This window comes from Acomys minous (genome assembly GCF_964271855.1).
Source record: "Acomys minous genome assembly, chromosome: 11".
In the NCBI taxonomy this organism is placed as follows: Eukaryota; Metazoa; Chordata; class Mammalia; order Rodentia; family Muridae; genus Acomys; species Acomys minous.
Genome location: NC_140492.1, coordinates 73,797,573 through 73,823,087, shown reverse-complemented (window position 1 = coordinate 73,823,087; position 25,515 = coordinate 73,797,573). Strand labels below are relative to the sequence as shown.

General features: G+C 46.8%; 1 protein-coding gene across 1 annotated transcript in view; it reads right to left on the bottom strand.

Annotated features, from left to right (window-relative positions):
- Positions 1-25,515, bottom strand: part of PI4KA (phosphatidylinositol 4-kinase alpha) — a 128,328-nt gene that overhangs the window by 101,828 nt on the left and 985 nt on the right. The window contains exons 2-3 of the mRNA XM_084800346.1: positions 3,737-3,853; positions 456-549 (exon numbers count right to left, since the gene is read on the bottom strand). Of these exons, the coding sequence (XP_084656472.1) occupies positions 456-549; positions 3,737-3,853 (211 nt within the window). The remainder of the gene's footprint in view (positions 1-455; positions 550-3,736; positions 3,854-25,515) is intronic.

Below are 25,515 nucleotides of genomic sequence, written 5' to 3'. Positions count from 1 at the left end.
CTTTTAAAGTAGGAATTTAACAGAAGCTTAACAGCAACAAAAACGATGAAACTATTCTAGTGAAAAGTTATGGCTGTGTCCCTAGGTCCACCTCACCCTTTTGGGATAGCAGCCTCCAACATGAAGAACTAACCTTTCTCCAGGAGTAAATCTATTAGCTCTGGGGCAAAATAGATGGTTTGGGGACAGACAGATGCAGATGGCCCAACTGTAGCCAAATCAACTTTTCTGAACGGCTAAAAAGTCTTTGCTCATTCCCAGAAGAGTGTAATAGAAAGCCACAGGCTGAGCATCCATCGCCCTTTACCCGTGGGTTCTGGACAGCAGTGAGCAAGGTCAGCCACACTGCTGTAGCAGGTAAGTTGTTCCACATCTGGGGGAACCAGCCAAAAGCTGCCTAATTTCCTTACTTCCTTATTTATTTTGCATTCATAATGAATATCATACAAATTTACCTTTGCCTTTCCGAGCTGTGCTTTCTTCTACCCAATACACTTTTGGAAGACCTCTGAGTAGTCGAAGAAGATAAGGAACAATACAATCTTTGTGCTAAAAAACAAAAAATTATAGTTAGTAAGTGACTAGAGGGTTTTTCCGCATAGATTAAGCTACTCATATCTAATAATCTCAGATTCTCCAGGGATGACGTAAACATCCAGAAATTCACATGCATCACCCTATTTCTATACATCACAGTCCAGAAGATGTCACATGGTCTGTTCCACAGGGGCTCAAATGTGCTCTGTAGGCTTCTCTGAGAGACAGGCCCCTGTAATGGTCTCTCCAGGAAGTACTTGCAAGCACATACTTAAGTTTGCCTTCAATGATAGGGGTACAGATAGCCCAAAGCCACCCATGGATCCTATCAGGTGGCCTGGCTTCCATGTCTGATGGGCTGGTCCAGGGGCTGCTTGCTTCCAGAGGTCAAAGGTCCAGTTCCTCTCTCAGGCACAGCTAGAGCACTTTAGGGCGAGGCCTGCGCTAGATGAGGCTCCTGGTCTCACCGGGAGAGGTGGAATGATTCTCCATCAGGTGTAACAGTTTAGCTCTTTAGAATGAAATGGCTGGTGTCAGACGGCAGCTCCACAAGCCCCTGATGATACCAAGTCTTACAGCTCTTTGTTAAGCAGATGCAGGTGGACACCCAAAACCCGCGCACCCTAAGCCAGCTGGATGGTGGGCCCAGTGAGACTCGGGCCCAGCAAATGATTCACCAGCTGCTGTGGCAGCTCCACCGTCACTGCCTTGACTGCCTTGACCCAGGTATCCAGCGGTGACTCTTCCACAGAATATATGGAATCTCAGACTGTCATGGTGGAGGAACAGAGCAAGTACCTGAGAGTACAAGCCAGGCAGGCTTTATTTATAAACCTTGGGCAGCAGGGAGGGGTTTGAGAGTGAATGTGTCTGATTCATTGGAGCTAGGGTGCCAGGATGCTTAATCTACATACAGTGGTACAGTACCTCATTTCCATGCAATAACACTGTCCTATCACAAGACACAAGACACAAGAAAACACAACACTTAATTATCCTATGGGGAGGGTGGAGAGATGGCTCAGAGGTTAAGAGCACTGGCTACTCTTCCAAAGGTCCAGAGTTCAGTTCCCAGAACCACATGGTGGCTCACAACCATCTATAATGTGATCTGATGGCCTCTTCTGACCTGTAGGAATACATGCACACAGAACACTGTATATATAATAAATAAATCTATAAAAAATTATCTTATAGGTGGGGGAAGAACTTCTGGGTACGATAAAGGTCATTTGTGGAAGCTAGAATCTCCTTAGCATAGGGTGGGGTAACCCTCAGGTCCCTGCTGAACAGCTTTCTTACGAGGAAAGGGTCAGGCCTGTAATCTGAGGGCTTCGTTACTCTCCTAAGAGTCTGGGGTTCAGAAAGAGGATCCTGCTAAGAAAGGGACTAAGTTCAATTGGCTATCCTGATACCCCAGACTTCCACCTCTCCAGCAGTGTCTCATTCTTGGGACCAAAGGGTCACAGCCACAGCTTCTGGACTTAACACTTTGTCCTCTTTCCTCTACTTCTGTTAAGTGTGCTCTATGTTCCCTCTTAGTCCTTTAATGCTAAATATCCTGGACAGAGTCAGGCAAACAAACTGGGCATGAAGCAATACAGAAGTCGTGGCCCTTGGCCTTCTCAAGGTCTAGCAAAGCCTGTTGGGTTCCACCTGCATCCATGAGGCCAAAGGTGGAACTCGAAGCACAGGTAAACTGTCATGTGCCATCTGACCCTGGTCAATCCTTATGCGGAAGCTAAATTGCAGGAGAGGTACTTTGTACTTTTTTTCTTCCTTGCCTTTTTTTTTTTTTTTTTTTTGGTTTTTCGAGACAGGGTCTCTCTGTGTAGCCTTGGCCGTCCTGGACTCACTTTGTAGACCAGGCTAGCCTTGAACTCACAGCGATCCGCCTACCTCTGCCTCCCGAGTGCTGGGATTAAAGGCGTGCGCCACCACGCCCAGCTCTTCCTTGCCATCTTAAAAACGTCAAGTATGGGCTGGAGAGATGGCTCAGAGGTTAAGAGTACTGGCTGCTCTTCCAGAGGTCCTGAGTTCAATTCCCAGCAAGCACTTGGTAGCTCACAAACATCTATAATGAGATCTGGTGCCCTCTTCTGGTCTGTTGGCTCATATAGAGGCCAAATATTGTATAAGTAAAAGAAATAAATCTGTTTTTAAAAAAAAGGCATTTGGCAATTATAAAAACAGTGGAACAGTAACAATTGTAGCAACATGGCTGCAACGTTTTTGGGTTTTGTTTTGTTTTGTTTTTCGAGACAGGGTTTCTCTGTGTAGTCTTGGCTGTCCTGGACTCGCATTGTAGACCAGGCTGGCCTCGAACTCACAGGGATCCACCTGCCTCTGCTGGGATTGAAGGGGTGTACCACCACTGCCCGGCATAGCTGCAGCTTAATCTCTATCAAAATGCTATTAGAAATTTCTCAAATTTTATTTCTATTAAGTTTTGATAAAGATGGTCTTATATGGCTGATGAACTGTAAGACTGATGAACAGTAGACTAAAAAGCAATTCTACTTTGTAAAATATGCACTTATGTCTCAAAAGAATTTTATCTGGGCTGGAGAGATGGCTCAGAGGTTAAGAGTACTATCTTCTCTTCCAAAGGTCATGAATTCAATTCCCAGCAACAACATGATGGCTCACAACCATCTATAATAAGGTCTGATACCCTCTTCTGGCATGCAGGCGTACATGCAGGCAGAGCACTGTATACATAATAAATAAATAAATAAATAAATAAATACATAAATAAATCTTTTTTAAAAGAAATTTATCTTAATTGTACCCCTAAATTTTAAAATAGTTAAAAGCACTTTATTATTTATTTTAAAGAATCAGTAAATTGGCTGGGCACGGTGACACATGCCTTTAACCTCAGTACTTGAGAGGCAGAGGCAGGCAGATCTCTGTGAGTTTGAGGCAGCCTAGGCTACATTGTTAATACTAGGACCACCAGGCTATGTAAAGAGACCCTTCCTCTAAATAAACAACAAACATTCAGTAAGTTGCCTAGGAGATCAGTGCCACTGTCCCATTTACCCTGCTTCCCCCTCCCGTCATCGCTTTGCCGAGGCTGGGATGCACACTCCTGGGACTGTCAGTGCGAGAGTGCGAGGCAAACGCGCAATACAAGCACAGGTTCTCGTTATACCCCCTTTATACTGTAGGGATCACACACTTAGGAAAGACTTACCTGAAGATCAGATTCGATGAGAAAAATGCCCAGTGCAATCACCGCATCTCTCCGTCTTTCATCTAATTGGAAGATTCCATGAAAATCTACTGGGCACATGCAAAGCAGCTTTTGGACCTAGAAAATAAGATTTAAAACAAAACCCAAGGGACTGAAAAGATGGCTCAGCAGTCAGGAGAAAACATACTTATACACATACATACAGCAACTTAAAAGTAATAAAAATAAATCTTTAACAGAACAAAGCCCAGGGCTGGAGAAACAGCTCAGTGGTAGAGAGTACTTAGTGCTCTTGCAGAAGACCTAGGTTAGGTTCCCAGCACCCACACGGGGGCGCAGTACTTAGTGCTCTTGCAGAAGACCTAGGTTAGGTTCCCAGCACCCACACAGGGGCACAGTACTTAGTGCTCTTGCAGAAGACCTAGGTTAGGTCCACAGCACCCACACGGGGGGGGGGGGGGGGGGAGGCGCGCAGTACTTAGTGCTCTTGCAGAAGACCTAGGTTAGGTCCACAGCACCCACACGGGGGGGGGGGGGGGGCGCAGTACTTAGTGCTCTTGCAGAAGACCTAGGTTAGGTTCCCAGCACCCACAAGGGGGCACAGTACTTAGTGCTCTTGCATAAGACCTAGGTTAGGTTCCCAGCACCCACTCGGGGCTGCAGTACGCTCTTTAACTCAAGCTGCAGGGCATGGTGCACATACAGACGCTCAGACTCACATATATACACATACAAGTAGACTAACAGACAAGCAAATACAGAGCTTCCCAAAATAGAAAGCCACACACAGAAGAAGTCACTCTACCAGGAAGTCACTTCATGTAAAAGATCACAGACTGGCATCCGTCTGACAGAGGATTGGTATCTAAACTATGCAAAGAACTAAAAAAATTAAACATCAAAAAATTACCCAGTTAAAAACTGGGGTACGGAATTAAAGAGGGTTCTCAAAAACAAATGTTTGAGAAAAAATTTTTTTTAATTTTTTGTTTGTTCTTCGAGGCAATATTTCTCTGTGTAGCCCTGGCTGGCCTCGAATTCACAGAGATCTAACTGCCTCTGCCTCTCAAGAGCTGGGACTAAAGGTGTGCACCACCACCACTCACTGGGAAATATTTTTTAAATGTTCAACATCTTTACCCACCAAGACAATGCGAATTACAGCTACTTTTATATTTCATCTTACCACAGTCAGAACAGCTAACATCTAAAAACCAAACAACAATACATTCCGGTATGGATGTGGGGAAAGACAAACACTATTTACTATTTACTACTAGTACAAAAGCAAACTGGTGCAGACACTGTGCTAGTTAGTTTTTCTCAGCACGACAAAAACTGGAGTTATCTGAGAAGAAAAAAATTCCAACTGAGAAAATGTCTCTATGAAAATGGCCTTTAGGCAATTCTGAGCGGCATTTTCTTCATTGCTGATTGACGTGGGAGGACCCAGCCCACTGTGGGCGGTCATGGCAGGTGGTTTTGGTAGTCATAGGAAAGGTAGCTACGTGAGCCTGAGAGCAAGCCAGGGAGCAGCATCTTCATGGTTCCTGTGTTTGCCCTTCAATGCTTCTAGCTTCAGAAAGCTAGGAAATAGGTCTATCAAAAGATCTAGTTAGACCACTTCTGAGTACACACCCAAGGAAGACCACACCCCACTACAGAGGTATTTGTTCGCCCATGTTCATTGCTGCTGTATTTACAGTAGCCAGGAAATTAAAACAGTCTAGATAGTACTCAGCTGTTAAGAACAAGGAAATTATGAGGTTTGCAGGTAAATGGATGGAGCTGGTAATAATCATTCTGTAGTAACTCAGCCTGGGAAACAAACCTTGCCATGGTCTCTTTCATATGTAATCTTTTGAGTCTTTACACACGTGTGAAATCTGGGAAACTTATACCGAATCAGTAAACTAGTAAGGGTCATGAGGGGAGGCTTTCAAGGGGTGGGGGGGAAACGGAACAGAGGCTGTGGTGTAAAGGGGGAACAACGGAACACAAAGGGTCTCTCTGTGTAGCCCTGGCTGTCCCGGAACTGGCTCTGTAGACCAGGCTGGCCTCAATCTCCAGTGCCGGGATTACAGGCACGGGCCACCTCTGCCCTGTTACATCAGTGTTTTTCACGCTACTATACTTCATAGATGCCCTTTACGTGGCTTACATAGGCACCAGTCAGATCAATATGCCTTTAACTCATTCATTCACTGGGAATATAGCCTACACAAGGGAGCACCCCAGGGCCTGTGTAAGAGCGTGAACTGGGTAAAGAGAGCCCAGGGGCTGAAGAAATGACTCAGCAGTGAAGAGCACACGGTGGTTTGCAGAGGACCTATGTTCTGTTCCCAGCACTTACACTGAGTGGTTCACAACTGCCTGTAACTGCAGCTCCGGGGGAACCCCACACTTCTGGCCTGTATGGGCTCTTGCATTCATGTACACATACTCATCCACACGACTAAAGAGGCCTATGTCTCCTTCTAGAGAAACAAGACACTATCAGAGATCTCAATTAAATGACATACAAAACAGAGATTTAATTCCTCCTGGGCACTGATGGGCACATACCCATACTCTCAGCACATGGGAAGTGAAGGCTGAGGCTAGCCTGGAAACAAAGAAGACAACTAGAGAGGAAAAAAGAAAACGAAGGGGCAGAGGTAGGAGGAAGAAAGGAAAGAAGCAAAGGTATTTCTCTCCATCTTTAGCACTTACTTTAGAACATCTGCAACTGGCTGTGTGTGGCCAGGCATTAATCCCAGCACTCTGGAGGCAGAGGCAAGAGGAACTCTGTGGATTGGAGACCAGCCTGGTTTACATAGTGAGCTCCAGGACAGACAGGACTACATAAAGACCCTGTCTCAAAATTAACAAATGAATTACTTAAATCTGCAACAGTATGTAATTGCTCTTTCCTTTGGAATGAATACAAATGCTTAGAAGACTGGACAGGTCTTTGATCTAGGACTGTCTTTCTCAGGGAGCCATGTCTTAGCATCCAGTTTCTAAGTACAGAGCTAAGAAACTTCCACAGATGTGTCCAAAGTGCTGACTGACCTTGTATCATGAAGACAGGAGGACTCTGCTTATTGCTCTGGACAAGGCTGAGCAGGTAGCACAGATGGTCACCATTACCAGGCAAATGCTCTTACTGAAGGAACATGCAAACGCCACTGGTTAAACCTACACCGCCCATAAAGTGTGAGGTTTCTTGTCTTTGCAATCTCGTAGCACCATACCTGTGATGCAGCTCACATTCTGGTTTAATACTTAATGGTTTAAAGGGAAGGGCTGTGGCTGTGGCTGTGGTCAAGCACTCGCCCAGCATGCATTAAGTCAGGGTGCAACTCCAACCATGAGGGGGAAAAGGAGTCTTCTGTCTCTTCTATCTTTGTAGGTACTCTTTGTTTGATTGTTTGTTTGTTTGTTTTTCGAGACAGGGTCTCTCTGTGTAGTCTTGGCTGTCCTGGACTTACTTTGTAGACCAAGCTGTCCTTGAACTCACATCGATCCACCTGCCTCTGCCTCCTGAGTGCTGGGATACGCCATCATGCCTGGCTTTTTGTAGGTATTCTTGAGTTGGAAGAACCTACTTTTAATTATATATCCCCTCAAAGGTGTGAGCATTCAGAAATGACACTGAAAGCTGGGCTTACAATTGAGACTGTAAAAGGGAGATATCAAAAAGAACTAACAAGTGGCCGGGCGTGGTGGTGCATGCCTTTAATCCCAGCACTCAGGAGGCAGAGGCAGGTGGATCGTTTTTTGAGTTCAAGGACAGCCTGGTCTACCAAGTGAGTCCAGGGCAGCCAAGGCTACACAGAGAAACCCTGTCTCGAAAAACCAACCAACCAAACAAACAAAACAAAACAACCCTGAACCTGTGAAAGCTCACTTTACTTGGCAAAAGAGAAGCTGCAGACTTTGGAGAGAGAATTCTTCCGGATTATGGTGAGTGGACCCGTGGGAATCACAAAAGGCCTGGGAAGCAGGAGGCAGGAAGGAGGGCAGAGTGGCGTGTGGTGTGAAAACTTGCCCTCCACAGCTGTTTCTGCAGATGAAAGGACCATGAGCCAAGGGATGCTGTAGATGGCCCCTGCCCGAAGCTATAAAGGCCTAGAAGTGAGTTCTTACCTACAGTCTCCAGAAAAGTAGGCCAGTCTGCTGTTCTGTGAGACTGGTGTTGGCTTTCTAACCTACAAAACTGTAAAACACATTTGGATTACTGTAAACTGTCAGCAACAGGAACAAATGAAACTGGTTATAAAGTATGGAACAAACAAAGTCTACCCTGCCTAGCAAGGACAGCAACTTTCTCTCCTGGAAGAAAACTGTGCTTGCTTCTTCCTTTGTTTCCTTCAGAATGGGACCTGATCTTTTAAAAAGACAGGGAAAGCCAAGAAAACAAAGAACACTATATAATATTTCAATAAATAAAATCTAGATAATACAACGAGGAAGTAACAAAAATCTGGGCTGTGGCTCACACTTGTAATCCCCACTCAAGATGCCAAGGCAGGACTACTACAAGTTCAAGATAAGCCTAGGCTGTGGTATGAGAGAGACCCTGTCTCTAAATGCATAAGCAAATAAACAATCAAAAGGGGCCAGAGAGACAATGTACTCAGTCAAGTGCTTGATCCTCACCATGGAGACCTTCGGTCCTGACTGCACTGCCCTCGCACCTGATGAGCACAGGGGGGATGGGAGGTTGGGGACTGAGGGGGTGGGGGTGGGAGAGGGGGTGGGGGCGGCAGTTTCTGTAGAAATGGCAGTGTAAAAAAAAAAAGAAAGAAAAGAAATGGCAGCGTCCAGCGTAACGCCCACTCAGTAGACTCCCCAGCCTTGCTTTTCTCTCTTTGGGTTCAAGTCTCATACCTCTGTGGCAGCTGACAACTGTCTGAAAATCTATTCCCAAGGGATCCTTTCTGGCTTCTGCGAGCACCAGGTGTGTGTGTGTGGTGCACCACTATGCATACAGGCAAAACACTCATACACATAAAATAATGTTTTACTACATCTAGCGTGTGTGTCTACATGTGTGTACAGGTATGCCCGTGCCAAGCTGTGTATGTGCAAGTCAGAGGACAACACAAAAGAGTCAGCTCTCTCCCTTATTACACGGGTGTTGGGTCCAATTCAGCTCATCAGTCCTGCTGGCAAGTGCCTTTACCTGCTGAACCATCTCACTGGCTTTTCCTTTATTTTCGTAAATTAAAAATCTCACTAGTTTCAGTTTCACTGAAGCCTCTGGGCATCCTTTCAGAGATGCAAACTCTCTGGGAACTAAGAGCTAAGCTTGAAGAATCCAGGGTATGAGTTTCATTGTTAAACCTATTTGTTTTTTTAAAAGACAGTCTCTCTATGTCAGTGATTCTCAACCTGGAGGGGTGTCCAACAATCCTTTCACAGGGGTCACCTAAGGCCACTGGAAAACAAGGGTGTTTAGATTACAATTCAGAGCAGTAGCAAAAGTAACAGTAATGAAGTAGCAACAAAATAATTTTATGGTTGGGGATCACCACAACATGAGGAACTGCACTAAAGGGTCCCAGTGTCAGGAAGGTTAAGAAGCACTGTTCCCTGTAGTCCTAAGTGTCCTGGAGCTCACTATTTAGACCACGCTGGCCTGGAACTCACAGAGAGCTGCCTACTGGGATTAAAGGCACACCCCACCACTCTGCTAAGCTGATTTGTTTCTTTTCTTTTTTTGGTCTTGGTTTTTTGAAACAGGGTTTCTCTGTGTAACAGCTCTGGCTATCCTGGACTCACTTTGTAGACTAGGCTGGCCTAGAACTCACAGAGTCTGCCTGCTTCTGCCTCTGCCTCCCAAGTCCTGGGATTAAAGGCCATGAGCCACCACGCCACACCCTACTTGTTTCTTCAGTCTTTCTCAGGTGCACTGTCCACTGAGAATGCTAGCTAACATCTTCTAAGTGACTCAAGTCGTCATGACAGAGAAAAGTAACTATGACATGATACAAATGTGAAAGTAGTCCAAGACAGGCATTTCATTAAAAATATTCTTTTGAGGCTGGTGGGATGGCTCAACGGGTAAAGGCACTTACTGCCAAGCCTGACATCCTACTACGGTCAAGTCCTCAGGACACACCTGGTAGAAGAAAAGAACTGACTCTAGAAAGTTGTCCCTTGGACTCCACATATATGCCATGAGAACTCACATGCATGCATAAATATACACATGACATATATAAATAAATATGATATAAATGAATGTAATAAAAATTTAATGTTCTTATGGTCATCTACGGTTAGATGTATGTTTTCTTCTGAACAATTTAATATGTCTTTTCTACATTTCACACAGACAGCATTATATGTGCTTTAAATAGTTAATTAGTCAATAGCTAGAGATCATAATTTAAGTGTCCCCTGTCCCTCAAGCTGGCTAGCCTCATGTCAACTTGACACACAAACTAGCATTGTAAGATTATAGATTGCCTGAACTCAGCAGTGACAGTATTAGCTAAGGAAATATAAGATTCCAGGCGGCTTGGACTTAGCCATCACAACACTAGCGTTGTCAGCTGAGCAAACAAGTTAAGAATTACGCAGATAACAAGAGCAAACAAAGTAACAGTGAACTGAGAGGAACAAGTTAGAAATCCTCCATTAGTCTTCATCTCGACCCTGCCCCTGGAATTTACTGCCCCTATCTCACCCTTCTTAGAATTTACTACCTTAGACCCCTATTGCTAGCCTAGCACTCTCTAGCTAGCCATTGTCACTAAGTTCTGCTTCTGTAAAAGATATTTAAACCCTGAGTTCTTGCAGGACGGGGTCTTCCATCTCCTCGGAGCTTGGTGGACCCCGGTGTGTCGGTTTAATAAAATTCCTTTGCTTTTCCGTCGACTCTGGACTCTGTCTCTCAATTGGGCTTCCAGGAATAGACTCAGACGACCCGAGGCTAGCAGCATTATTTGAAAAGAGAAGATGCCTCCATAAGATCTGCTGTAGGAAAGGCTTATAGGGCATTTTCTTAATTAGCAATTGATGGGGGAGGACCCCGCACATGGTGAGTGCTGCCATCCCCTGGGCTGCTGTGCCTGGGTCTGTACAAAAGCAGGCTCAGCAAGCAGTGAGGAGCAGCACACTTTGTGGCCTCTGCATCAGCTCCTGCCTCCAGGTTCCTGCCCTGTTTCAGTTCCTGCCCTGACTTCCTTCAGTGATGAACTGTGATGTGGAACTGTAAGGCGCATAATCTCTTTCCTCCCCAACTTGCTTTTTGGTCATGGTGTTTCACCACAGCAATAAAAACCCCAACTAAGACACCTTAATTTCCCTTTTGCTTCTTTCTTTCTTTCTTTCTTTCTTTCTTTCTTTCTTTTCTTTTCTTTCTTTCTTTTTTTTTTTTTCTTTTTTTTTTTGTTGTTGTTTGTTGGCCGCCTGTGTCTGCCTCCTGAGTTGCTGAGTGCTGGGATTACAGGCAAGTGCCTCAGTGTCTTGAGCCCTGTTCAGGTGTCTGATTCTCAGCACATCCACTCGGGTGGACAACACTCTGTTAATCAGGGAGTTGCACAACAGGAAGTGCTCATTTTATTCCAGCCCTCCCCCTCCCTAGGTGACTTGATAGATAAGTAAGATTATTTACTGTGTTTGAAGGGAAAATTTTTACTTAGCATTAAAGCAACCAGAACAGCAGAGTTCTCTAACTCATAAGTGCAGGTCGACAGGTATGCTAGCCCAAGGTCCCAGATGATAAGTCACAAAGAATGCGGAGATAGGAGACAAAGGCCTACTGAGTGTTCCAGGGACCGGCTGGCCATAAAAGATAGGGAGGATACACAAACACAAATTCCTGAGAGAAACAGGTACCGGACATGGTCGAGTGAGTAATGAGCCAAGACCCCTCATCCGATCTTATGGTATCTGCTTAATCCCCCCCTTGAGGCCCGCACACAATGTTCCAGGTTTGAGTTTAACCAGATGTGTCGTTAGCTCAGATAAACATCTACCCTCAGGTTCCAAGAAAGACAGGAACCAAGCACTGTACCCATGTGATTAAGTCTGAGCTTACCCCAGATCTGCCTATGCAATTTGCTGATGTTCAAATGTTCGAAACAACCAATCGTGTGTAGCTGCGCCAAAACTTCCCACTCCCCCCAACCCTTGCCCATATAAACCCCTAACCCCTGGGCTTCTGGGTCGACCCCTCTGTCTCCTGCGTGAGATACGTGTCGACTCGGAGCTCCGCCAATAAACTGCCTCATGTGTTTACAGCAAGACGGTCGTTTGTGTGTCTTTGGGTGCGCGCCATCCCGAGGCTTGAGTGAGGGTCTCCCTTCGGGGATCTTTCATTTTGGGGGCTCGTCCGGGATTTGTGCAACCACCCAAGACCCCCAACGACCCCTTGGAGGTAGGTCTGTGTGAGTTTTGTGTGTCTGAGTGCGGTGCTGCTGATTTTGTGTCTTGGTTTCAGTTTCTGGCAGCTGCCGCTGTGGGCCATAAGGACCCAGTGGCTCCGGAGGCAGACATGCTAGGGCCGCAGGCTGCAACCCTGGGGGACGCCCTAAGGGTGAAGGGGACTCAGGACAGCCTGACTGCCTCTTTTCGGGATGAAGGAGACGGAGTGCTCCTTCTTGAGGGTAAGGTGCGGAAGCCTACCCCATCGGAACTTGCATTCAGTTGGTTGTACAAGTCCAGACGCGGACGAGTGTGCTTGGATGTGATAGTGTCTTGTGTGCTTATATTGTTTTTGTGCTTCTTGTTTTTTGAAATGGGACAGACTGTGACGACCCCTTTATCTTTGACTTTGGACCATTGGACGGACGTTAGGGCAAGAGGACATAATCTATCCATAAAAATTAAGAAAGGACCCTGGCAGACCTGCTATTAGAGCTGTCAGAGCAGTTATTTTTCAGGAAAGATCAGGGGCACATCCAGACCAACAGCCTTACATCACTGTGTGGGAAGATTTGGCCCATTACCCACCCCCATGGGTCAAGCCCTTCATTCCACCTCGCCCACCATGCTCCCGTGTCTTGGCGGTACGAAAAGGCGCCGTGGAGGAGAAATCGAAACCACAGCAGCACGGAGGAAGCGAGCCCAGCGCACCGTCGGAGCCCGTCCCTAAAATATATCCTGACATAGCAGAATCCCCCGAATGGCCCATGCCACTGCCCCCACTTTATCCCCGAGTCCCCCAGCCGGCAGCCTCGACCTCAGCCCCGTCCCTGGCTTCCAGGGCCACGGGTGATGGACCCTCGGCGGGCACTAGGAGCCGCCATGGAGCAACCCCTGAGGGGCCTGATTCTACCGTGGCTCTGCCCCTTAGGGCTGTCGGGCCGGCCCCTACAGGCCAAAATGAGTTACAACTCCTACAGTATTGGCCTTTTTCTTCTTCCGATCTCTATAATTAAAAAAACTAACCACCCACCTTTTTCAGAGAACCCTACGGGACTTACAGGTCTGATTGAGTCCCTGATGTTCTCCCATCAACCCACGTGGGATGACTGTCAGCAGCTTCTGCAGGTTTTATTCACCACCGAGGAGAGAGAAAGAATTCTCCTCGAGGCTCGAAAGAATATCCGAGATGATGCTGGACACCCCGTCCAGACCCTGGCCGAAATAGATGAAGGATTCCTCCTGACCCGTCCTCAGTGGGACTACAACACGGCAGAAGGTAGGGAACGGCTGTCCATTTACCGCCGGGCTCTGGTGGCAGGTCTCAGAGCGGCCGCGAAGAGGCCCACCAATTTGGCGAAGGTAAGAGAAGTCATGCAGGGAGCGACCGAGCCCCCCTCAGTGTTTCTAGAGAGGCTCATGGAGGCTTACTGGAGATATACCCCTTTTGACCCTACGTCAGAGGGACAGTGAGCCTCTGTAATCATGGCTTTCATTGGACAGTCAGTACCTGATATTAGGAAGAAACTACAGCGCATTAGCGCATTGAGGGATTGCAAGATTATACCATCAGGGATGTGGTGAAAGAAGCTGAGAAAGTTTATCATAAAAAGGAGACAGAGGAAGTGAAACAAGAAAGAAACAAGAAGGAGAGAGCTGAGGATAAGGAAGGAGGAAAGAAAGAGTTGAAGATGAGGAAAGAAAAAAGAACGGGAGAGCTGAGGATGAAGAAAGAGGAAAGAGAGAGCTGAGGATGAGGAAAAAAAAGAAAAAAGGCAGGAAAAGAATCTGACGAAAATACTGGCCACAGTGGTAGGAGAAGGAAGGCGTCAGGGAACAGGCAGGCCTAGGCAGACAGGGAACCTGGGCGACAACAGAAGGCAGGGGCCAAGGAGACCCAGAGAAGATTGAACACTGCCACCTGATCTCAAAGATGCCTTCTTCTGTCTGAGATTGCACCCTAACAGCCAATCCCTGCTTGCCTTTGAGTGGCAAGACCCTGAAAACAGAAGAACTGGACAGCTTACGTGGACGAGATTGCCCCAGGGGTTTAAAAACTCCCCCACCCTATTTGATGAAGCCCTACATCGGGACCTTGCCCCTTTCCATGCTAATAATCCCCAGGTGACTCTTCTACAATATGTAGATGACCTCCTATTGGCTGCAGAGACCTGTGAAGAATGCAAGCTTGGGACTCAAAAAATCCTGGCTGAGTTAGGTGAGTTGGGGTATCAGGCTTCTGCCAAAAAGGCACAACTGTGCCAGACTGAAGTGACATATCTGGGATACACCCTGGAAGATGGACAACGGTGGCTCACAGAAGCCAGGAAATGAACAGTGACTCAGATCCCGACCCTAACCATCCCTCGCCAGGTAAGAGAATTCCTAGGGACCGCGGGATTCTGCAGGCTTTGGATTCCCAGGTTCGCCACTCTGGCGGCCCCATTATACCCTCTAATAAGAGAAAGGGGAAAGTTCACTTGGACTAAGGAACACCAATTGGCTTTTGAGACCCTTAAAAAGGCACTGCTACAAGCCCCTGCCCTAGCACTGCCTGATCTGAACAAGCCTTTTACTCTGTACATCGACGAGCGGAAGGGGGTTGCCAGGGGGGTCCTCACCCAAACTCTAGGACCCTGGAAGTGCCCAGTGGCCTATCTGTCAAAAAAACTGGATCCTGTGGCCAGTGGGTGGCCCTCTTGTTTGTGGGCGATAGCAGCAACGGCTGTATTGGTAAAAGATGCCGATAAGTTAACCATGGGCCAAAATGTGATGGTGGTGGCCTCCCACGCCCTCGAGAACATTATCAGACAACCACCAGACCATTGGATGACCAACGCCCGGATGACCCACTACCAGAGCTTGTTGCGGACAGAGCGGGTGACCTTCGCTTCGCCCGCCATCCTTAACCCTGCCACCTTGCTACCCGAAGCTGGCGAGACCCCAGTTCATCATTGTGAAGAGATACTGGCTGAAGAAACAGGGACTCGGTCAGACCTCACTGACCAGCCGTGGCCTGGGGTAAAAACTTGGTTCACCGACGGAAGTAGCTTTGTGGTAGCAGGGCCCAAAAAGATGACAGAACTGGTCAGTAAGTCTCCCTATCACATCCCCAGACAACAAAAGACAGCAGAAGATCTGGTAAAAAACAAAACAAAACAAAACTACAAGGCTTGCGCTCTCACTAATGCCGGGTCCAGCAGACACTGTGCAGGAAAGCGCTTGCGGGGATATCGACCTGGAACTTATTGGGAGGTTGATTTCACTGAAGTCAAACCGGCCCGATATGGTAATAAATACCTTCTAGTTTTCATAGACACCTTCTCGGGGTGGGTTAAGGCATTCCCCACGAAAAAGGAAACGGCAAATGTAGTGGCCAAAAAGATACTTGAAAAAAATCCTTCCCCGGATCGGGATACCTAAGGTAATTGGGTCGGACAACGGGCCTGCCTTCGTCGCCCAGGTAAGTCAGGGACTGGCCAGACAATTGGGGATAAATTGGAAATTACATTGTGCTTATAGACCCCAGAGCTCAGGACAGGTAGAAAGGACAAATAAAACTATAAAGGAGACCTTAACAAAATAGACCTTAGAGACCGGCGGAGGTGATTGGTCAGCCCTTCTCTTCCTTGCCTTGTTCCGGGTACGGAACACGCCTGGACCATTGGGACTGACACCCTTTGAGATACTGTTTAGTGCACCACTACCACTGTTTAAAACCCTAGAGAGTGTGGCGTGTCCTGATGACAGTTTTGTGCCTTCCACCCATCTTTTAGCCCATTTAAAGGCTCTCAAGACGATCAGGCGAGAGATTTGGGAACAGCTGAAAGATGCCTACACCGCTAGAGACCCTACAGTTCCTCATCAGTTCGAGATTGGAGACGCCGTCTTGGTATAGAGACACGGAGCCGAGAATCTCGAGCCATGGTGAAAAGGACCCTACCTGGTACTGTTAATGGCTCCAACTGCCGTTAAGGTAGAGGAAATCCCCACCTGGGTCCATGCTTCACATGTGAAAAGGGCTCCTCCTGAGACTAGTCAAGATAAATATATCCTAAAAAAAGGCTAATAATCCTCTTAAGCTGCGTCTGTGTCACAGACGCAACCCTAAGTCAGGACAACAACCCTCATGCCCCGATGCAACAGATTTGGGAGATGATCAATAAAAAGGGGAACAAAAACAGGCTAAATAAAAGACAGAGGGACAGAAAAGCTCAACAAGGCTGGTTTGAGTCCTGGCTCACCCGGTCCCCCTGGATGACTATCCTATTTTCTGCTCTAGCTGGGCCAGTGTTGGTGATTTGCTTGATTTTAATTTTTGCCCTGTGTGTGGTAAATAGGTTACTTGCTCTTATTAGAGATAAAATTAGTGCTGTTCAACTGATGGTACTAAGACAACAACACTGATCAATAAGAGACCCCAACAGGCAGAGTATAAATCTTTTAGTCTAGAATAAAATAATACTCAAAAATTAGAACAGATATTCTAAGATTAGAATTATCAAGTAAAAGAAGAGGGGAATGAAAGGGAAAATTTTTACTTAGCATTAAAGCAACCAGAGCAGCAGAGTTCTCTAACTCATAAGTGCAGGTCGACAGGTATGCTAGCCCAAGGTCCCAGATGATAAGTCACAAAGAATGCGGAGATAGGAGACAAAGGCCTACTGAGTGTTCCAGGGACCGGCTGGCCGTAAAAGATAGGGAAGATACACAAAGACAAATTCCTGAGAGAAACAGGTACCAGACATGGTTGAGTGAGTAATGAGCCAAGACCCCTCATCCGATCTTATGGTGTCTGCTTAATCCCCCCCTTGAGGCCCGCACACAATGTTCCAGGTTTGAGTTTAACCAGATGTGTCATTAGCTCAGATAAACATCTACCCTCGGGTTCCAAGAAAGACAGGAACCAAGCACTGTACCCATGTGATTAAGTCTGAGCTTACCCCAGATCTGCCTATGCAATTTGCTGATGTTCAAATGTTTGAAACAACCAAATCGTATGTGGCCGCGCCAAAACTTCCCACTCCCCCCGACCCTTGCCCATATAAACCCCTAACCCCTAGGCTTCTGGGTCGACCCCTCTGTCTCCTGCGTGAGATACGTGTCGACCTGGAGCTCCGCCTCATGTGTTTACAGCAAGACGGTCGTTTGTGTGTCTTTGGGTGCGCGCCATCCCGAGGCTTGAGTGAGGGTCTCCCTTCGGGGATTTTTCACGTTAAGAACAGTTGCTGCCAAGCTTGACAACCTGAGTTCGATCCCTCAGATCCACACAGAATCAACTCTGGCCGGTTGTCTCCTGACTTCCACACTTGCGCTGCAGCATATGTCTCCTCTATCCCCACCACATAAGCAAATGTAAGAACTGAAATACATGTTAAACCCCACCTGAGCCCTTCTGCATTTCCTTTCCTCTGTAAAAGGTAGACAAATGGCTAAGCATGCTCCAGACAGATACACACAGAGCCTTACTCATACCTTAAAACTGTTTGAAATCAGCCAATCGTTTCTGAGCCTTGACTTTTACCTGTAGCTATGAAGAGATAACAAGACCTGGATCTCTCATGCTGGGAAAATGGGCAAATACAGGAAGCCCTGTCTCATACATGAGGCAAGCAGCACAGGACTGCAGTATCTAACAGACGGCAACAATATGAGACTTTCACCACCCTACGTTTCTGCCGGTGACACCCTTGACTACAAAACTGGGGAGTGCGTCTCAAGCAGATATGGTGGCCTCACTGAACACCAAGGCAGCTGTGGACAGACAGGAAGGCCAACACAGCTAGAAATCCTGAAGAGAGAGCAAAGTGGAAATAAAGCCCCAGAAATCTGCAGTAGTGTTCCATTGAGTCTTTGCTAATTGCAAAATAGATGATGTTCGGCAGAGAACCGGGGGCTGTGAACCGGGGCCTGTGAGCAGAAACAGGCTACTTTAGACCTTCTATAGCTACGTTGGAAAAGCAGCTTCAAACCCGGCTGTGAGGGCACGGGACTGTAATTACCCCTTGGGAGCCACCTGCCTAGCCTGCCTGTACTCAGCATCACAAAAGTAAAGACACAAACAAACAGGCTTCACAGTAGAAACAGGGAAAACATACTAAGAGAGTCACACACAAATGTTAATGCAACATTTTAAAACGCCCATTATGGTGTCATTCATTAAGGCAGTTAAATGTTGCATGGGCATTTCTTTTTTCCTTTTTCCAATTTCTTCTTAAAATATTTTCGAGTTCTGAGCTAAGGAAGCTGCTCAATTGGTAGAACGCGTGCTTGCGTGGCGGGGGTGAAGTCCTGGGTTCAGTCTTTACCGCTGCATAAATCAGGCCTGGCTGTACAAGCCAGTTAGCCTACTATTTGGGAGTAGAGGCGGCAAGATCAGGTGTTTAAGGGCATCCCCAGCTACACAGTGAGTTTGAGGCCAGCCAGGCTGCGTGAGACTTGGTCCCAGAAAACAAAAGGACAGGCTGGAAGGCCGACTCAGCAGTCAAGAGTGCTCCCTGCAGGTAAGAGAGGCCCGGGCTCTTGCTCCCAGCACCCACACAGCAGCCCATAATTGTCTTACTCCAGCTCTACATGGACACACACGCAGGCAAAGTGCACATATACATAGAGCAAATGTAAATAAATCATTCTTTAAAGCTGCCAAAACAGCCAGGTGGCTGCTCGATGACACAGAATTAGTGGACTCCATTGGTGTGACATGGAGCAGAGGAGGAAGGGCAGGTGCAGGTCATCGAATTTCCTGGAAGCAGAGGGAGTATGGCCAGGCAGAGCCAGGAAGAAATTTGGTAGGGGCAGCTCTGAAGACGGTGAGAGCAGGAAGCTAGGGCAAGGCTACTGAAGTAAGGACAAGAGCCTGGAGAGCAAGCTCCACGGGGGCTCCAGCGCTGGGGAACTGTTTCTTATCTTCCCCTCCTCTCATGCTCTCCTAGGGAACAAGGGCGGAGGCCTGAGGACTACGTAATCTCAAAGGACTTTGCAGAAAGCACTCTTGATGGTGGCCTCCGATTCCAGGGAGTAAGGATTTTTGGGAGACCTAAGTCTTAAGGACAGCTCAGGCCTGAACTAATCTATTCCTAAACTATTTCAGTGGTCCAAGCTGAGGATGCAGCCAGTAGGAGGCATGCTCAGTCCATCCTTGCCTCCTAAGGATGAAGCTCTGGGTTCAGTCCTTAACGCTGCATAAACCAGGCTTGGTTTAATGCCTCTTACCCTACCCCTTGGGACATATGCTAGCACATACATCTACGAGACACCTGTATGAGGCAGGAGTCTGAGCGACAGGCTCAGGACACCTCAGTACCTGGTTAGACAAACTTTCTATTGGTTCGACAAATCATCAAATTAGAACTGTTTCTTCCCATATTTTATTTTATTTACTTATTTATTATTTATACAGTGTTCTGCTTGCACGTACACCTGCACACCAGAAGAGGGCACCAGAGCTCATTATAGACGGTTGTGAGCCACCATGTGGTTGCTGGGAATTGAACCCAGGTCCTCTGGAGGAGCAGGCAGTGCTCTTAACTGCTGAGCCATCTCTCCAGCCCCTCTTCCCATATTTTAAGGGTATACTTTTCTTAAGGGTATAGTTTTTAATAAATAAGTCAAACATATTCAATAAACTCACTGCAACTAAAAAAATAAAACTGTTTATTTTCTTGGGCTCCTACATACCAGTAAACAGTACCAGCTCAATAAATGCTTTCTGAATGAAAGAATCAATTAAATAACTAGAGAAAAAATACAATCTAATGAGCAGTCATTGGTTGGTCATAGCACGGAATTAGAGTAGAGGAGATTAACACAACTGTGGCATGTAGAGGGACAAATGCAGGGAAAGTATGTTATTAAGGTGCCTCAGGTGCCAATCACATCACAGTCGCCTGCATTACCAAGACCTATGCTCAGGTGTCAGGCCTAGTCCCACGAGCTGAGCCTTCTCAGGTCAATGTGACCCACTGACACCTCTCTGAAAGAAAAGAAGAGAGAAAAACAGAAAAACCAGGGGCTGGAGAGATGGCTCTTCGGTAAAGAGCATTGACTGCTCTTCCAGAGAGCCTGACTCCATTCTCAGCACCCGCATGGCAGCTCACAACCATCGGCAACTCCAGTTCCAAGGAGAACTGTCGCCCTGTTCTGGGCTCTGGGGGCATCCAGCGTACACACAGTACACAGGCAAAACACCCACACACACAAAAGTTAGAGAGAAGGAAGAGTGAGCGCTGGTTTCTCGGCAGTCATCTACCTCCTCCACAGGTCTCCATTTCTGCTGTCCTAGGAACGCACTCCAGGATCCTCAGAGATCCCCCAGCCCCACCCCAGAAATGCTAAGGGCTTCTTTTCAGCTGTGTTCCTGTAGATGGATGAGGTAAGCAGGTGGAAACGCTAGAACTAAATATCACGGGGATTCCAGCCTCAACACCTCACATGAAGGTCAGGCACGAAAGCAGAATTTGTAATTTCATCACTTAGGAAACAGATGCAGGACTGACCCGCCAAGCTCAAGGCCAGCCTAGTCTACATAGCAAGTTTCACGCCCGACGGGACTTACAGTGAAAAAAATAAAACAACACACACCCAGAAGAGCAACCAAAACGATCCAAGATGATTCTAGGAATTCACAATAAACATGAACTCGGGGGCTGGAGAGATGGCTCAGTGGTTAAGAGCTCCACCTGCTCTTCCAGAGATCCCGAGTTCAATTCCCAGCAACCGCATGGTGGCTCACAGCCATCTATAATGTGATCTGATACCCTCTTCTGCAGATAAAGCACTCATATGCAATAAATAAAATAAATAAAATCTAAAAAAAATTTTTTTAAATAAATAAATAAATAAATACACATGAACTCAGCCACCTATGGACGCCTACTCTACCAAGCTGTCTCAGGGGTCCCTCCACAGGCCCACAGACACACTGTTCATTCACACCTAAATCTTATTATACTAAAAAACTGGAAGCAAGGAGAAAAGACACAGGTCGCACGTAGAGAAATGCACAGACTTTCTTATTTTTTTTCCATCCAATGAGGTTAAACATACTTGTTCCTTGCTACTACAGAGAACACACACACACACACACACACACACACACACACACACACACACACACCAGTAGCTGGAACGCCCAGAGGCTACTCTAATTAGTTTAAGTTCAGTGCAAAAGCGCGGGGCTCATCTCAGTAGCCAATATATACAGAGAATGGCGAGTGTAGAAGCTGTGCCCAATACTGTATTTAACTTCCACCAGCTAGAACCTCCTTCCGGTTATTTTGTGCATCTATCCCGCAGACTCAGAATCACGTGGCATACTGTCCTAGCCAAACAGCTCAACTGAGACCAAATCCTCATTGTACGGCTCAGTTCGTTCCAAACTATGACGGGTGCTGACTGCCCAGATGTTCCTAGACCATCACTGAGTACTGAGAGGAGGAGCTTCCTCTTGGGGACCAGGAGTCATACCAACAAAGCGTTACTGCATCCAACAGCCACTGCTGCCCTGGAGGCTACCTCTGCTGTCCACACCATTCAGAAGTCTGCAGTAACCCAGCCACATTGTAACGCATGGTCACAAGCCACTGTGCAACTGGCAGCTGTTCATATTACCGTCAGAAGTCTTAGCTGGGTATGGTGGCGCATGCCTTTAGTCCCAGCACTTGAGAGGAAGAGGCAGGTGGATTGCTGTGAGTTCAAGGCCAGCCTGGTCTACAAAGTCCAAGACAGCCAAGACCACACAGAGACACCCTGTCTCGAAAAACCGGAAAAAAATAAATAAAAAAAGAAAGAAAAGAAAAGAAGTCTTATGCTGTTTCCATGCTAATATCTGGCCCACCAAAAGAGCAAAAGCAGATGTTGGATGAACTACTACTTCCTCTTCTTTAAGCCACACCCCCTACTCTTGCTAATAAAAACCAACGTGAAGATTAGGAACTGAACTACTTCTAGGCTGCAAGCTCTCTGGCCGATGAGGCTATAGCTGTACTGCAAGCCCGCCAAACTAAAACGGCTGGTTATTTAATATAGAACAAAACCACAACAAACCCCTCAGCAAAATAGAAAAGGAAATCAATGTTTTATAGACCCTGAGTAAAACAATTTTCACTGCAGCACAAAAATTTAAAACATCCTTTTCTTTAATTTTATGATTCTTTACTGTGGAATAACTTAGGAAGTATGTTTGAAGCAAACTGATAAGTGAGCAAGGAAGTATAATCTGAGTTATAAAACTCTTGCTTTAAAAATTGTTTTTACATTCTGGGAGGCAGAGGCAAGTGGATGTCTGTGAGTTTGAGGCCAGCCTGGTCTACAAAGTGAGTCCCAGATAGCCAAGGCTACACAGAGAAACACTGCATTGAAAACCAAAAACAAACAAACAAAACAAACAAAACAAAAACAAATTACAATAAATTGTTTTACATTAATTTATTCTCCCTCTTTCCCGCTCTCTCTCCCCCTTCCCTGCCCCCCCCCACTACATGTGTGACTGTGTGTGAGTGTGTGAGTGTGAAACTATGTGGGTCCCAGGAATCAATCTCAGATTGTAGAGCTCAGTAGCCAGATTAGTCAGAGTTCTCTAGAGGAACAGGACTAACAGAATGAATCTATACTAAAGGGGATTTATTAGATTGGTTTACAGGCTGTGGTCCAACCAGTCCAACAATGGCTGCCTCCTGACGGAGAGGCCAAGAATCTGGTAGCTGCTCCACCCACGGAGCTGGATGTCACAGGCGCTCTGCATGCTAAGCCTTTGAAGGAGAATCTTCAGGACAGATGAACTTGCCAGCAAGAGGGCAAGTGGGCTAACAGCACACTGTTCTTTCCTGTCCTTATGCTGGCTGGACCAGAAGGGGCGGCTCTTCCCATTCCAAAGGACCCAATCAAAACAATCCCCACCCAGTGCCCAGCTCCTTCCCTGGGTTTAGTTGGTTGCAGATGTGGTCAAGCTGACAACCAAGACTGGCATCCCAGTGGCAGTGGTATTTATCTAAGGAGCCATCTTACCAAAACATAAAACTCTAGCTTTAACAAAAGTTCCGAGGCTGAAGAGAGGGTTCAGTGATAAAGAAAACTCGCTGCTCTTGCAGAAGACCCAGGGTGCAGTTCCCAGCACCCACCCATAACTCTAGTTTTGAGTAACCCACCACTATCTAACCTCTGAGGGCAGCAGGCATTTGTGTTGCACATACATACATGCAGACTAAACATTTATACATATAAAATAAAAATAAGTCTTTAAAAAGAACAAAGACATTAAACAATGTAAATATGTATGTACATGCGTGTGTGTGCCTACGGATGTTCAGTAAGGGCTCAGAGCCTAAAGGTTTTTCTGGTTAGTCACATAGACATCATCTGCCCAGCAATGTTGGCAAGATACCAGTGAGTAGAGACACTTGCCACCAAGCCAGATGACCTGAGCCCAAAACCCGCACGGCAGATGGGAAACCAGTTCCCACAAGCTCTAACTCCCTGCACCCCCACACCTCTAAATAAATGTAAACATGCTTTTGTTATTGTTTTATGTTGCAGTTTTTCTTTTATGCATATCAGTGTTTTACTTGTGTGTAGATCGTGTGCTTGTTGTATCCACAGAGAACAAGGGAGGGCATCAGAGCCCCTGGAACTGGAGTTACAGACAGCTGTGAGCCACTTAGTGGATGCTGAGACTTGAACCTGGGTCCTCCACAAGAGAAGCAAGCACTCTAAAACGCTAAGCCAGTTTTCCAGCTCGCCGTACACTGGCTTTTATTTGTGTCATTTCATTGATCTTCCTAACACCGCTACCAAGTACTGTTGTGCATTTTGTGTTTTGGGTTTTCTACAAGAGAGACTCAGCATGTGGAACTGACCTGTCCAGTCTTACTTATGTAATGGCGCACATCTTTAAGCCCAGCATGTGGGAAGTGAGGCAGGTAGGTGGAGCTCTGTGAGTAGCTAAAGGTCAGCTTGGTCTACTTCAGGAGCCCCAAGAAAGCCAGAGCTGTATGTGAGATCCTGTATCCACCCAAGGGTCGGGGCAGAAGCGGGGCATTTGCTCAGTTCATAAAGGCCCATGGAGTCAGGCCTGACAACTGGAGGTCAATCTCTGGGGCCCACGCGGTGGGTGGAGTTGTCCTGTGACCGCCACATGCCTGTTATAGCATGTAACGAAGAAAAGAGGGGAGGGGTTGGACAAATAGCTCAGTAGTCAGGGGCACTGCTGGGCTCGGGTTTAATTCCCTGCCCCATGTGGCAGTTCACGTGGTTACAGTGATAAGTGATCTGATGATGCCCTCTTCCGACCTCTGCACGCATCAGACACACACGTGCTGTGCAGAACACCTATGTAGGCAAAACACGCATTCGCATCAAACAAACAAAGACATTTTAAAAGATACAAATCTTTAGTCCCAGCACTCCAGAGGCAGAGGCAGAGGCAGAGGCAGAGGCAGAGGCAGAGGCAGAGGCAGGCAGATCTCTGTGAGTTTGAGGCCAGCCTGGTCTACATAGAGAGTTCCAAGACAGCCAGGGCTACACAGGGAAACCCTGTCTCGAAAAACAAAAGCAAAAACAAAAAACACCACCCCAAAGTAATAAGGGATATAAACACACACACACACACACACACACACACACACACACACACACACACACTGCTCCCTTTCCCCCTTTGAGTCAGGATCTTGGTATGTTGCCCAGGTTGTATCACAAATCCTAGAACATCATTTTGTTGTTGTTGTTGAATTTATTTAAACATGTTATTTTTAATTTATTTGTGTGTCTGAATGCACGTTCGCATGTGCTCATGAATGCAGGTGCTGTGGGGGCCAGAGGAGGGCTTTCTGATGTGCTGAAACTGGAGTGACAGCCTATCAGACACGGGTAAGGAGAACCCAACTCTTGTCCTCCAAAAGAGCAGCAACTGCGCAGCTGCCTCCCCAGACACTGGGCTGTTCCCGAGAGGCATTTCTACAGGTGCATGCTACCCTGTCCAATTTATACTTGAGCTTCCAGAATCTGTTCACCTTGCAGGGAGTGATAAACTCTAGTCTGCGAGCTAGGTCAAAGACCAGGTCACTCTGCCTTTCAAAGTCTCCCATCAGCAGACGGGTGTGCAAGTCACCCCGGTGCTTATCCTGACCAGTAAATATTCTTTCAAGCATCTTCCAGAAAGTTCAGTGCTAACGGACTGGGCTGCGACTCTCCACACATTCTCTCGGGAGATAAGCCACCAGCTTTTAGTGTTCGCCCATTCTGTGCCTGGCCTTCATAGCGGACTCATCAAATCGTCTGTGTTTTACAGAGAAACAAATAGACCCGGGGCACTCCAGTTCCTTTCTCAAGACTACACACCGTAACTAAACTCTGGTCTGCCTGAAATCTGCCTTCCTCCCACCATCACAGCATCCTTATTCCTTTACTTTCTCTCTTTCTGT